This window comes from Anarrhichthys ocellatus, unplaced genomic scaffold (genome assembly GCF_004355925.1).
Source record: "Anarrhichthys ocellatus isolate YVR2014 unplaced genomic scaffold, GSC_Weel_1.0 scaffold1, whole genome shotgun sequence".
NCBI lineage: Eukaryota > Metazoa > Chordata > Actinopteri > Perciformes > Anarhichadidae > Anarrhichthys > Anarrhichthys ocellatus.
This window is the reverse complement of record NW_022280031.1, coordinates 4,384,723-4,399,985: the sequence shown is the minus strand read 5'-3', so window position 1 is coordinate 4,399,985 and position 15,263 is coordinate 4,384,723. Positions and strand designations below refer to the sequence as shown.

General features: G+C 41.0%; 1 protein-coding gene across 4 annotated transcripts in view; it reads right to left on the bottom strand.

Moving 5' to 3' along the window:
- Positions 1-1,482: 1,482 nt before the first annotated feature.
- cacna2d2a (calcium channel, voltage-dependent, alpha 2/delta subunit 2a) overlaps positions 1,483-15,263 on the bottom strand; it is a 141,687-nt gene continuing 127,906 nt past the window's right edge. For 3 of the 4 annotated variants that reach the window (XM_031843958.1, XM_031843976.1, XM_031843985.1), the window contains 18 exons: positions 14,659-14,735; positions 13,524-13,538; positions 11,564-11,624; positions 10,709-10,806; positions 10,150-10,240; positions 9,998-10,060; positions 9,730-9,833; positions 9,510-9,608; positions 8,882-8,973; positions 8,732-8,779; positions 8,569-8,640; positions 8,327-8,479; positions 8,088-8,140; positions 7,891-7,946; positions 7,334-7,457; positions 6,883-6,992; positions 6,535-6,617; positions 1,483-5,394 (listed from right to left, as the gene is read on the bottom strand). In XM_031843958.1, coding sequence (XP_031699818.1) covers positions 5,272-5,394; positions 6,535-6,617; positions 6,883-6,992; positions 7,334-7,457; positions 7,891-7,946; positions 8,088-8,140; positions 8,327-8,479; positions 8,569-8,640; positions 8,732-8,779; positions 8,882-8,973; positions 9,510-9,608; positions 9,730-9,833; positions 9,998-10,060; positions 10,150-10,240; positions 10,709-10,806; positions 11,564-11,624; positions 13,524-13,538; positions 14,659-14,735 — 1,522 coding nt within the window. In that variant the 3' untranslated portion in view covers positions 1,483-5,271. The remainder of the gene's footprint in view (positions 5,395-6,534; positions 6,618-6,882; positions 6,993-7,333; positions 7,458-7,890; positions 7,947-8,087; positions 8,141-8,326; positions 8,480-8,568; positions 8,641-8,731; positions 8,780-8,881; positions 8,974-9,509; positions 9,609-9,729; positions 9,834-9,997; positions 10,061-10,149; positions 10,241-10,708; positions 10,807-11,563; positions 11,625-13,523; positions 13,539-14,658; positions 14,736-15,263) is intronic. The other variant, XM_031843967.1, reaches the window with a different exon arrangement.

The following is a 15,263-nucleotide window of genomic DNA, read 5'->3' as shown; positions in this document are numbered from 1 at the left end:
AACCCTTGTGTTGTCCTGGGGTCATTTTTGACCCCAGGATAGCACAAAATGTTCTAAATAAATGAGACATCATATTTTTGATTTAATATTGAATGACTTTTCCTAATTTAATGAGGACAACTGGGTAAACACAAACTCAACATGTTGATATGTAAAGTTTTATGTAAAGCCATTAAAACACCCAAAAAATATCTCTTTCCAATTTTAGGTCAATCAGTGAGATTTTATGGTGATCTGCATATTTCTCCATAGTCCCGTAACAGGGATTCTGGATGTATACGGGTTTGGGTGTCGGGGGGGGTTGTTTTATTTAAAGGGCTATTTAGGTAGTCAACAAAAAACTAAGTACCTGACACATAAACTTGGGTAGCAATTTTAATTACAATAATGCTCTGCAGGTTCAAATTGCTGGGGTCAAAAATGACCCCAGGATAACAGGTGTTAGTAAATTTGAAGGTAACAAGAGGGTTAAATGTTGCAGAAATGAATGGTGACATGTTTTATATGTCAGGTAATGACTTGGAATAAAGTTGACTAAGGAGATGAAACACAGAGGTGGGTGATAATTTATACTGTATGCTTTATAAACAGTCAAACCTGACGGGGTCATTTTTGACCCCAGAGGACAACAGGTGTGATTATGTGCTGCCATTAGAAAAATTCAAATGATTCAAGAACAGCATCCTCACTAAACTTTGATATGTACCTCTCTGTGATCAGTCAAATAGTAAAAAATAATATAAAGTCAAAATAATTCATTGTTTCATTGTATTTTCACTCAAAAACAGGGTATACTTTTATGTAAACAAGGTCTATTGGCCCTAAATTCCAAAATGAAGGGCTTTGTCCAACAGTAACAAAATAAACCCACCAGAACCTCGAAAACCCACTCAGTAATGAATGCTTTATCTAGCATGTGTTTTTAAGGCTAGCTGTTTCCGTGTTTCCGGTTTTAGCCGACTGCTGGTGGGAATCTAAAAAACATATAAAATGCTGCTGTAAACATATTTAACCTGGTAAAAAAATTCAGAGTTGGTTATAATGTAGGGCACAGAGCAGCCTACTAAAAGGTGATTACAGCTCCTAGAATGTCACTAAAAAGGTTATTTACGTCTCAAAATTACAATTATATAGTTAGATTTGACAGATTATGAAAAGACATGGTTGTGTTTTGCTCCGGTAGGGGTATCTGAAAAAACTCAAGCCCTTTAGAGGATTTGTAGCTGTACACATGACTGTCTCCACTTCCTTTGAAATCTAAATTACTCCCCTGAACTTGAGTCGTGTTAATTGTCTCGTCTCGGTAAGAAAGCTAATAAGTGTATTTTTGAGATATCTAACTTTTCCTTTGTACCATGAAATCTAACAAGCTATTGTGTATTATAATTAAATGTAAAGGTGCAATAAAATATTTACATATAGATTTTATATTTTTAATGAATGACCTGTCTCAACAAAAAGACAAAACACCACACGCTGAAATGAAGTGAAAAATATGAACATTATTTAATAACTGATTCTCTGTAATAAACAATTTGAAAATATTTTACAAGGAGTCACAGACACAAGATTTTACAAATTTTGCCCTCTTCTTCTTTTCTTTTTTTTTTTAGCTTCATCTGTACAAAAGAATGGAGCGACATGGACCAGTGTCCAGAAAAGAAGGAGCTAAATCTTCCAAGCACACAGACATTCACACTCACACAAGAAAAAAAAAAATTAACATTTTGACTTCAGATCTTAAACTTATCAACAGTGCTGTATTCCTATATTTTTTATAACTTCACTGAAAATTCGACTGATTTTACACTTTTTTTCCTTCTCTAAATGTTGCTGTTATTTTTTAAACACACTTGTCAAACATGGTCACATAGCACCAGACTACAGACTACAGAATCACATACGCACGTATCTTTCCCACAGAGACGCACCAACACAGATGCAGCGAGGGTCGGGAGGGGGCGAGAGGCTTTATGAAAACCACCCCATACTTATTCCAGGGTCCTGTCCTAAAGCTGACCCCTCCCTCTCATCATTCCCAAGCTGGTCCAATTCTCAATTATTTTTTTTTCATTTTTTTTTTTTTTTGGCAAAAGTAAATTTGTCAAACCACAGAAATCAGACGTGTGGTCCCTTCAGACGACTTATTTTTTTTCTGTCGGGATGCGCACACAGACGTCACAACATGATTCCTCCATGACCTGCTGTTCGACGGGACCGTGCTGCTCTGTGGAGACCCACTCCCTGAGCTTGCCTCTGACATTCCCACCCGCTCACCAAAAAAACACCTGGGAAGTGACATCCTTGGCTTACTTCTGCCTGGTGATTGACATCTCCCAGCTGGGCGTGACTAAGTGTCATTACATGTTCGCTGTTAGGTGTGTTGTGCATAATGTTGCGGTGCAAAACAAACTGTAGGCCTACATACTTAGTTTGTGTGTGAGGACTGTAAGCGTACAGAACCAGGTAAAGAGAGGAAGTTGCAGGGGGTACATTTCCACAGGCACATGTAGCACTCATTTACAGACAGTGGAAATGGGGAAATACAGACAGAATTAAATGGCACAGGACAGAGACAAACAAATGCCAGAAAAGTAAAACTGCATCCGGCATCAGATGATAGGTACTGAACACTGAAAGGAGCCAAATTGGACATTTTTTTCATTTCAATTTTCGAACGGTCTTTTGTTTCTCTGAGTCAGATTTGTTCGGAGCCGCACTGCAGTTACTGTGCCAGCATGTTTGTCACATCAAATAGTACCAACAACTGTACAGAGTGAGTAGTTAAGGTTCAAATTGTAGCGCGAGTCGTCCCTCCGGAGCAATACAGTGAGGTTTGGGTGTGAACATTGAAGGTCGGAGGCTTTTTGAAATTTAAAACTCCCACTTGGCTTTCAAGCATTTAATCAAAACATCAATCAGGCATCAATCAATAACGAACCGTTTCAAGACGCAAAAATACAAAATTAGAGCTCACTATACTTACTGCAGAACACCAAGAAAACCCAGGGAGTGAATATTTTGGAGGATCTATTTGTTTGTGTGCGTGAGTGAACATGAGGGAGGGAAACGTATCAGAGCTCCGTACTGTGTAACACTAAGGCATTTAGAGAGGCTTTGTTAACTATGTTGCATTTGAAGCAGAAAACACTGATGAACTACACATTCTTTTGGATACCTCTGCTCTCTTAGATTAACATTTAGGCAGACTGATGGTTAAAGATAGATTCTGTTTGTTTCAGTAAAATCACTTTTTTTTTCTCCACAACAACACTGGGTTTTGTCCGTTGCGATACAGGAACAGGAAAAAACAGCTATGCTACCACAACTGTCGTCCCTCATACACTCCACTTCTCATTTTAAAGACATTCCCTTTGAGGGGTTTTAACGCAAACTAACACTCGCGCACACATCCACACACAAACACATACGATTCAGGCAGAACTATAGCAGTCAGGTGGCCCTAAAAATGCTCTATGGCCAGTTAAGTTGCTGTATATGGATAGTGTATCATAGCTCTATACATGGCTTTGTAAAGGAACGGTATAGTAACCCCATATGATGGCAGTCGGGTGGCTCTGGAGCAACCACAGTCGTGACGACAAATACATTAAGCGAGAGCCGATCAGTGCGATGGCTCTGTGTGAAGCTATTTCTATAGCCGACAGATTCAGTCTCACAGGCTCCTCAAAGGTGGCTGCTTTATAAAGGTACTATACAGTGGCTCTACTCTTATACAGCCAATGTGGTCCAAAACAAAGTGCATCAAGGCACTATGAAACAGAACGGCTCCTAAACATCGTAATGATCAAATGATGAACTGCGATGGATTACAACCAGACTACTACTGTACGTGATCACCATATTTAGTTGCCTCTTTTGCACTTTTGTTGGAAATGTTGATAAGCCCCAATCCCCCAGCAGCGAATGGTTTTGAAGTTTGAACAGCATCATTCAAAGGTACTAGAAGCCCCCAAATAAAAGAAAAAGCCCATCCAGTACTATTAGGAGACGGTCATGAGGCTGAGATCTTGGTGTGTATGTTCTATGACCAGAAGTGAAGCACATATACAAATTGTGATCAGGAGCGTTAGTAGAGGTTACTGGAGATGCCTCATGAGGATTGGCAGAGGTGAGCTTTCCTGTCAGAGAGCACAGGGATTCTTTTTTTAAACATCAGTCCCAAACCAGAGGTCAGAATGGTCGATTGAGAATAACGCACATCAACGATGCTCCAAATCTGCAGTCACCGAATACTGATTCATATTTAACAGCTGTCATTACGGTGTCAGCCAGATAGCACTAGCCTTAAATTGTAAATATGAGAAAAAAATACTTCAAGAAATGCGATTATCATCGTGTCATTACCATAATCCGCAGTGGACGTCTTTTAAAAGCTTTAATCTGTAATTAGGCGCTGCACAAAATGAATCTGCATTCAGTTTCTGAGTGTCTCCTCGTCCTCTCATGGTTTATCCTCAATCTAAATCAGAAGCCATTTCCTCCTTGTGTTTTGGCTATAAAAAAATAAGACCACATGAAAGTCCATCTCATTTTGGCAAGTAGATATAGTGCATAAATAAATGAATGTCTTTTTAGATAAACACCTAATGACTTCGTCTTCAAATTAAACCTAAATATACTGTTTGTCTGGAACACTCATCACTTCAGCGATTATACTTGACATTTTGTATACTTGACAGCTCTTTTTTTCTGTTATTTTCTTTTGTGGTGGCTATAACTGGCTGAATGGTCCACAGCCTCTTACCAGAGGCAAATGACAGAGCGGTGAGACTCTTAGATGGAGGAGAGAAGAAGAGGGAGAAGTCCCGACGTCTGTCTGACCGAAGGCAGACGGACAAACTCAACTCTCCAGTCTGTATGAGGCAGGAGGTCTGTGGCAAGGACATCGGCATGTCCTCTTTCCCCTCCCTTCTCTGGATGGTGGAGGTGGTGGGGTGGTCATTTGGGATTGTTTTCTCTTTTCAGACATTGCCTCTGATGATCCAGGTGGTCCAGCACCACCCACTCCTCTTGCAGATGAAGGTTAACTGGCTGAAGACGCAAACGTCTGGCAGTTGTCACTAAGCGACACAAACTGAAGCGAGCTGGGTAGCGCGGCACTCAGGGCTTCCAATTTGCCGTGAAGGAAAGTCCCATTAATACATATGACTATATCATGAGGGCATAGGGGCATGGAGGTGTGAGGTGGGGTCGGGGGGGGGTTTAGGTCGGGAGGGCTAAAAGGAGGATAGGTGGAGGAAAGTTGAATTAATGTAGTGGAGAGTGACAGTGGGGGCTGATGGCTGGATAAAGCAAAAACAGCTGAATGAGCAGTAAGGTGTAGAGGGACGGACGGAAGGAGTGTCCCCGTCCACAGTCCGATGTGTTCTCCTGCAGAGGGAAAACTGTAGCTGTAAGTACACATCTAGTACATCAGATGTGTGTTTAATACTACATGCTAGTGGAAAACATATGAACTCCTTATGCTTTGTTACTAATCAACTTTACCAACTCATTTCTTGAATGGAAGCACCCCCTCCCCAATTATTATTGTCTCTTTCAGTCTGTCCGATCACACGCTAAACCAAAGAAACTGCTAAGAGGAAGGTGTAACGTTGAATATGGTACAGCTCAACATTTTGTGAGACACAATTATTTGCTTTCTGGCCAAAAGTTCTCGATGTCTATCTGTTAAATAACCAAGGTAACAAAATATGCCCACCGTCAAACTTAAAGCTCACTAATGAACATGTTATATAATTGTTTAATCTGCACAAAGACACAGTAAAACGACAAGCTGTAGTTTTCGGTGGTTATGTGCTGGGCTATGACTGCATGTGTCTAAAATCACTTCCCTGTTCACTCATTCACTACTCTCTATCAGACACTTATCATCATCATGTTGCGTCATCACTGACGTCCAATTGTAACTTTAGCATTGATAAAATTCAGAGTGGGCATGCTAGCAAATGGTAGTGCACATATTATGGACTCTACTTTTGTTCCATTGTTGAATGAGTGAGGTAACTACAGAGTGGATAAAGTCAGACACTAAATGCACTAACATACTACTGTATGTAGTAAATAGGGAGTGATTCCGGACACAGTCTGGATCTTGGCTGGAACCAGTGACTTTGTGGAGTCTCTGCTGGTCTACTCTCAACAAGAAAGCGAATAACTAGTTCCCTTAAAGACAAATAATTACAGTCTTCATTAACTCGAATGTAAATTTAAATCTGCATGTTCCCTTTCACGCTGTCTGCCTGTATGTTAATGCTATACATCACAATGTAGCTAATGTTTGCAAAAATCTCAGCCTGATAAAAGTAAGTTATAAAAGTAATTAACTGCGTTTCACTGTTTTTGTTCTTTATATGTTGGAGTCAACCTTCATTAACTTAACTTTCAGTTTCTAATGGCGACTTGCTCAGAATCATTCATTTGGAAATATAATAATATAATATTCTACTGAAAACTGATAATCAAACTTAAAATAAATGTGCTTATTGATATCGTGTCTGAAAATCTTACAGAGATATTATTGTCAAAGCAGGTGGAAGGTCCTTTCCGATAGCGCGCCACAGTCAGTTCTTCACATGGATTTTCCTCCCTGACTGAAAATTGTCTGAATAAAGGAAAATTACAAAATCCTTTGAATCTTGGCTTTTTTCTTTAGCAATGTTTCATCGTCCGCCCACATACTAATTCCTCACGCAGTCCAACAAATCTTAAATAACTGGACATAATTCCTGCCATCGTGTTAAAAATAACCTTGTAATAAATGCGATGCATCTTTTTTTTCGCAGGTATGGTAATACGGAGATAACATCTGGTTTGTCTTCTTCTCTGCCAGCTGGTATGCAATGTGAAAAAGGATACACTCCTCCTCCTCCTGGGACAGCTTTTCTATCTCGCAGGTTTGGCATTGCATCTTCTCTGCCACCACAAACAGCAAGTTGGTGTTGTTTATCTTCTTGGCATGAATCAGCCTGCAGAGAGAGAGAGAGAGAGAGAGAGAGAGGGAGGGAGAGAGAGAGGGAGGGAGAGACAACTCTGTCAACAACCCCCCTCTGCTCGCTTACATCACAGCCTCATTTGCTAATGGATCAGATTCATGAGACTGTATTGTAAGGCTCATTTAGCCAATGATATGACCGTTTCATTAAAACTGATGCGGTTTAATCATCAGCAGAGTTTATTAGCTCCGACAGAAAGATGAATCCGTCTTGCTAACTGTGCCTCAGCCACGGCGCGATTCTTTGTGGTGTGTATGTGTGAGCGTGTGCGTGTGTGCTTAAGTGTGTGTGTGTATTTTATCGTGTGTACAGACCTGGAGCAGTTGCCACAGTCTTGCAGTATGTTGTAGGAGCTGCTGAGATTACTTAAGTAGTACTGGGTCTGGATCATTACACAACTCCGCTCTTTGGAGTCGATTCCTTCTGCATCCACCTCATCTGCAGCATCACCAGAGCACAAAGACACACTCTTGTCAGTTCAGTTGATTTATTAGATCTGGTTCTAAAAATGGGATTACAAAGATGAACTTCTACACTTGGTCTGGGAACAGCTGTAAAATCTCTCGACTTCATTTCTTTATATGGTTTGTATTTACAGTTTATTCACTGAGGATGGGAGAGTGTAACTGAGTGAAACAAACTAATTTCACAGGAAAACTGGGCACTTTAATTAAATATAGAGTAATTTATCATTTAACCGTCAATGAACTTTAATAGTCTTGGCTCATAACTCCAATTTGACTTGAAGTGGTCGGAAATAGTTGTGAAATACAGTTATTCCTTTTCTTTCTGAGAGTTTGTACTCTAATCTTTAGGTGCAGACATCTAAAACACAGAGATAACATTTAATGATTGTCTTGTTTGCACTTACCTGTGACGAACCAGCTGTGATAAGCCAGTCCATATATAAACTGTTGGAACAAGGACCTGTGGAGACAGGGGATGGGGCTCAGTGATACGTTCCAGCAATGTCTTTTGCTGTGAATATGGTACTGTTTATTCATTTTGTGTGTACTGTATATTACAGTTGTCTTTTTTTTTCCCCCATCGGAGCCCGAGGACACTCACCATGCAGCTGCCGATGTCCACCAAGCCACGTTTGCAAAATCTGCAATTGTGGGCTGCAGGTACAGACGAACAGAGAAAAATGTAAGAACATTCATGTCATATCAACCAGATTACATGTATATTAAAATCAAACACCCATCAGTCTCACGATATGCCATTAATTCAAAGTATTATCTTCTAGTCTACTATTTGAATTCATTACATCTCGTTCGCTCTGGTGGTTAAGTATATGTTCTTACCACAAACACTCCTCTGGGTGCAGCTCCAGCTTCACTGTTGGGCATCCGTTCACACACAGACTGGTAGTCAAACGACTGCTTGCGGTTGTAGAAGGAATTATTGTAGAGCGCGTACATCAAGTAGGAATCAACATCACTGAAGAACATGCCCACCTGTGGGGAACAAGCAACACTGGTTTAAGCTCAGTGTAACGATAAACAAGAAAACGTGGTAAGTGTGAAAATGAGTTTATTAACTCCACCTTGCTCCAGTCGTCCTTCTGATTAGACATGATCAGGAATCCGCCATCATCTATTAAATAACACAGGAGATCCTGCACACAGAGGCAAAGATAGGCTGTTTAACAGAAGAAGTAGCTCCAGCTGAATACAGGAAGCTCATCAGAAATTAGCAGAAATATTTACCTCACTGTTGGCTTCACAATCCATTTCACAGCCCATGTTTGGTCCACACTGTCACAGAGAAAAAACAAAGTTAGCAGCTGAACGTCCTAGAAATACTGCTGAAGACTTAAGCTGGTAAATATAAAAGACTTTTCATGTATAACTTATTACCGTATTTGAGCCCTGATGGTTGTCTGTATGGTTGCTTGCAAGAATCTTAAACTTATCCGTCCAGGCCTCAAGGTCGAGTTTCACTCCGACCACTGAGAGTAAAAAGATGAAAATGCAAAAAAAATGAAAAAGACAGACGCAAACAAGAATACCGCCTACAGATGTATGCCTCCGCCAACCAGTCATGTTGCACTTTACATCCATGTCTGTCCAAAATGTCATCATTTTAACCTCTTAGACATTTGTGTGACATTTTCACAAGTAGCATGTGAATTCTTCAAAAACGTGTTTTGTGAGGTCACATTGACCTTTGTTCACTTTGTTCAGAATCGAATCGATTCATCCTTAAGTGCAAGTGGACGTTTGAGCCAAATCTGAAGTAATTCCCTTCAAGCATTCCTGAAATATCGCATTCACGACAAAAGACTGAAATGACAAACAACCAGGGAACATAATGCTGGCGCCGGCCTAGAGGCACAATAAAAGGCCCCAAAAAATGAATGCAGAGCACGGACATGTCCGCACAAAGTGACAAGAAACACAGACGTGTTTATATCTCTTCCTCGCTCTAAAACATTTTTTTCATCTATCATTAAGGATTTGTCTCCTCTTTCAGAGCTGAACCCACCTGCAGGTTTGATGGTCTTCCCTCCTACTGTGATCTCCACAGCCGTGCTGACCAGGATCCCTATGGTGTCGTTCTCTGGGTTCAGCGGCTCGTCCTGGGCTTCAAGAGGGAAACGAAATAGAGAAAAAAGCCGGGAGGGGGTTAGAAACAAAGAGCCACAACACATTATGAGGCTCAGTGTGAGATATATATAACCCAAGACCAAGGGAGCATCGTTCACCTGTTCGATAAGGTGCTCGGAAGATGTAGCCCTTGTTGTCGAGACTGCGGCGGTAATAGCTGGCATTAAATGGCTCAGGATCTTCCTCCCAGGTTTCTGCAGCCCTTAGATTTAAGAGCACAGACACTGGAGCTGTAAATCTCTGATGTACAAGCCTCCCGCTACATTGAAACATTTGAAGTATTCACAACTTACTACATCAAAAGAGAATAAAATGAGAGACATAACAGATCTACAGACGTACGGCCTTGATGAAGAGTGCACTTACTTGTTCGGAAACACTCTTGTTACACCTCCATCTGATGCAGCGAACACAGCCAGAAAGCCATATCTACAAGTCAGGATGGAGAAAAGAGACAAATCCAATTGAAATCGTATTCAGAGTCAAATCTAAAAGTGTAGGTCTTTAATCGTACTCACGTATTCAGGTCTTTGTTCTTCCACACCTTCTCAACTAGCTGCCTGATGATGCCAGTGTCCAGAATCAGGTTATGAAGAAGCAAATTGTCACCTAAATACGATCAGGTAGAGATGACCAGAAAGGGTGCAAACAAAATCAGTTATAACGACATCAGATGTCTCTTCTCTGAACACATTGTAAAACTCCATCAGTTCACTTTTCGACAGAACCAAAATAAACATAACTTGCTTTTCATTGTAGTGAATATGAAGACATTTGATTCTTTTTTTTTTTGTTTCACCAAGTTCATCTACAAAACTCAAACTGTCTCTGCGCAAGCTTTGTGTTGGTACAGATGGTGGCAAAATGAAATTAGATAAATATTTTTCTATAGCTTTGGTTACACAGATACTAATTACTAGTAGTATAAATTAATGGTTGGTTTTGGTCTCTTCAATGGATTTTTTGTGGGATTTGTTGACAATAAAAAAAATACATAACATCACGGCCATAACCATTAGAGTCAATCTTTAATTAACTCATTTAAAATCAGTTTGAGTGGAAAGAAATGAAACTCACATTGTTTGGAGTCCGGTGTCACCTTCTCCATGAGAGCAATGAAGTTGAGCAGGAACTCAGTGTTGTTGTTGGATAGTTCCAGATCATTGCAGTATTCCCTGAGGAACAGACGAGACATTTTAACTCAGAGAAAGAAGCTAAAAACAAACACAGGTATGCAATATTTAGACTCTGTCGTATCTTTCCTTTATATAGGGACACGCAGCACAAAGCGGGGATGCATCACGTGCAGCATGCATTTCTTAAAGCTTAAATTCCAACATGCTGTCGATCAAAACAAAATGTGGATTTGACTGCAGGCATCACAATGAAGGAGTTATTTTTATTGGTGTGTTTCAGAAGTCAGGTTGCAGCTGGAGGCCATGAGAGTTTGATATCAAAAGAACACATGCAAAGAAAATCTTTTTTTTCATACATACAGCAGCGTTTGTTGTCCAAAATCCATTTTACTTTTAGCATTTTGTTGTAGAACCTAACCAACAACCCCTAAATGTATTACTGTAATACAAACATACAACACCACAGTAGCAGCATGCAAAGAAGATTTAATGCGGCTTCAATATGTTATTGTAATGAGGTTAACTAAGAGAATGGGTAAATGCAAAAAATAAATCATGTCATAAGGTTATAATGAATTCTATATTTTCCTCAAATGTGTTGCAATGAACTAACACACCACTGAAAAAGAGCAATAAATGAATAAAACACAACCACTTCACACAGAGTGCAACTCATCACAAGATATAGAAAGCAGATAACAGTTCAAAGAGGCTGAACGTGGAGTATAGTGCATCAAAAGACAAGACCAAACACTGATGACCATCAACGACACCAAGCATCCACACACAGGGCTACCTGGGAGCAATGAATACATGTCCTTCAGACTCAAAACTGTTTGGCAGCAGAGATTCAAAATCTGCAACAGAAAGGGGAAGATTATGTGGGAAGAGCAGTGGGCAGGGCGGTGGGGAGTTGTGGGTAAACAGCAGCTGTTCTTCAGAGGTGCAGGGACGCAGAAGGGAGTTTACCATAGCAACACTGAGGTATCATGGGAACACTAGCGTTAGCCAATATGGTGCCAAAAATAGAACCCGACTCTAAATGGACTGCTTAGCTTCACAAGCACTCACGTTTCTTTTCTTCATCACTTTTTCATCAAACATTTTCTGATTCATTTGGTTTCAATCTAACATATTTTGGATGTCTGAGAACTGACTTGCAAGTCGTGATGAGTCAGGAAGCAAGTTCTCCGACAGATTATCCACAATGAGTGCTTTTTAGATCAGGCAGGCATCAACATGGCCAACTATTGCAGGGGAGGTGGGTGAAGGTCCTGATGGAAGTGATCACCCCTCAGACTGGCAGGGCGGAGGGCTCAGAGAGACACATAATCATCGGAAATGCATTGCATTGTGAAGGGCATGTCAAAGGGCAACTTCATTTCATCTATCACAGACAAAACCAGACAATATCAACCATCATTAACGCCTCAACAGGTGAGTCTGCGACGAATCCAACGTGTTATTTTCCCATTATGTAAAGACCTGTAACCGTGTACAGCAGAGGAATGAAATTTCAGAGCTAAAATAGAGTGCCCAGGTAGTTTTCCGCCCACAATGCCGTGCACATCCGGGGTCAGGTTTACTGAGGAAGTGTTGGGCCGTGACCCCGGCAGTCTGAGGGGTGAGGATGGAGGGAGACAAGCTGATGGAGACAGGGAGTACACAGGGACGACACAGGAGTCAGACGCTGCACCGAGCGGCACCCTGACAGCTGACAACATGGGAGGACCTGGGAGGGCAGGACGCAGCTCAGCCCTGAAGGGTCAGTCTGCAGGCTGCAACATCTCCAGCTACAGCATAAGACGAGATACTACGACAGCTAACAAACATTACATAACTTTCTTTTTTAATATGGAGAATTAAGTATAGCTATGTCAAAATATTATGACCACAAGAGATCCCTATTTACTCTACTTTAAACAAATAGCAGTACTTACATTCAATGCATGTGCTGATACAGATTTAGGACTACAAAATGTATATTTCAGTTTAGTGTGTTTGCCTACCTACAAAACAGAGAACGATAAGAAATATTAAATATATACTTAACGTAAATTATTCAAGCTATTGAACTAATACGTTTTAAAACAAAAAATCTAATTAAAGACCTTTCAACACCTGGTGAGCCCTGGTGTGAGAATTAGTTAAAGACATTTTAACTAATGACACTGTAAGAAAAAAAATAGAAAGAGAGAGCGACAGCAAGGTGAAAGAGAAATGGAGAAAGATGACGAAGGAAGAGAAAGAAATATGGTCGAAGAAAATGAAAAAAGTGTAAGAATGAGACAGAGAGGGAGAGAGAAAGGAGGCAGACACAACCCATTTGGAACTATCCACAGAAGGAAAAGGATTAGGAGGAGGGACAAAAGACAAGTTTTAACAGAGAACATGAATATTTGTCTTCCTTGGGTGCAGTAGGTGTTTTTTGGTTTTTTTTGCTTCTGGAGCAGCGGGTACGTGGGAGGGGGGTGAGGTTGGGGACCAGAGGAGCCATCGTGAGAGATGTGGGATCTGAGCTGCAGCAAGAGGGTGAAGAGAAGAAGGAGGGATAAAAGGAGAAAAAAGGAGGAGGAAAAAGAGGAAGTCCTGAAGGCAAGACGGGCAGGAACAGAGGCAAGCAGGCTGGGACAGGTAAGGGTAGGAGGAGGAGGGGGGCAGCAGGAAAAGGTTAAGGACGAGAGGTGTGGGAAGGAGGCAGCGGTAGGAAATAGGAAGTAAAGGAAGGAACGTGGACCAATATGGAGTATACTTGCCCTTGGTGTATGGCACTGTGTGGATCCATCAGAGAAGGAGTGAGCAAGAAAAGAAACAGGGGGTCGGGTGGGAAGGGGGGATCACAGACAATATTTTATTCAATTACTGCTTGAATAAAAATATTGTTTTCTTGAAAGAAAGAAACCAATTTAAGTCAAACAAGACAAGAGAGAAAAGGAAATGAAGAGCAAACATCTTATTTGCAAGAGCAAACGAGGAAACGTAAAACCAACGGAAGAAAGAAAGGAAAAAAGGGAAATCCAGGAAAGGAAAAAAGTAAAGACAAAACCAGTAATTGTGGGAGATAACCATGGTCAAACAAACAAAAAAATCAAATGAAACAGGAAAAGAGGGAAGTAACAGGGTCTGGACAAAGAAAGAATGAGAGAGACAACAAGTGTCCCCATTCAGACCCACAAAAACCCAAACTCCCACATTAGACAAGCCCTTGTCCCGGGCCGTGTGGGAGTTTATATACACTGAATGATTCCAAAGCTGAGAAACATCTCACACAATCTAACAAATACATAAAGAAAATAAAGAAAATAAATTACACACATAACAGAAGGAAAATTCCCCAAATAATAAAACTCATCATAAGGAGTGAAAAGCATGCATGTTTTCACAGTTTTTCAGAACATCAAATACTTTCAACACAGATGCTTCAGAATCATTACTTGGTGGAGAAGAGGCGAGAGCATTTGGCAAAAAAAATAATAGCACAAAAGTCACCATTATTTTCACCTGAGTAATACAGTAAAACCACAGCTTTCACCTTTCTGTCAGTTCAGTTATTTTTTTCTTCAGCCAGTGTGAAGAAAAAACATCACCATTTTACAGCACAGCATGAAGACAGGAGGGAACAGGGGGCAGTAGAGGAGTCAGGGGACTCAGGTATGATCTTGCCTATTGTAGAGTGTAGAGTGGGGCAAGAAGGGGGACAGGGGGAGTGGGGCAGGCGACTCCGCTCGGACACTCCCTATGATGATGTTGGAGACCCAGGGCAAAGGACTGGATAAGAGCATAAGGTCATATTTGGGAGAGAGAGGAGGAAAGAGTGGAGAGAGAGAGCGAGAGAAAGAAAAGGAGAGAGAGACAGCGAGTGAAGGATGCTGGGTATTCCCGGGTACTTACACTGCACCTGAAGGATCTGGTCACTCAGGTTGGCCTTGATGTGGTTCTCACTATATGTGGGCAGTACCAACCCTAGACTGAGGTAACGAGGCAGACACAGAAAATCAGGAACACGTTATGAATGCACATGTAAACCCTCCAACGTACAAACACAGACAGTCGGGCTCGCTCACCAACAGACGCCACTAGCTTAAAGGTTCCGAGAAATGGATTATTACTTCTTTAATGTGCTGACATTAGGCAGTGAGGGATCAATCTTTTTGACCTCTAGCAGCAGCGCAATGGAGCAATGTTCTCATTATCCCTGGTTTGTTTTTATGTGGTGACGTGAACGTTTCATCCTCCTCTGCTGATTGTTAGGTGGCAGTCATGTGCAGAAAAACAGAGCTGCGTAGCAGCAAAAAGAAGACTGCTAAAAAGTAAATGTGGATCTGAACAATTCAGGCTTTCCAAATGTTTCGTGAGGAAGTAAATCAATGAACCACCTTTGTTAGAGCTCGGAAGAAACTATGAAATGATAAAAGAAACACAACGTTGGTAACAAGCGACGCTACAAACGACACACGGTACATTAAAGCACTGTCTGTGGGCTATTACTTATGGAG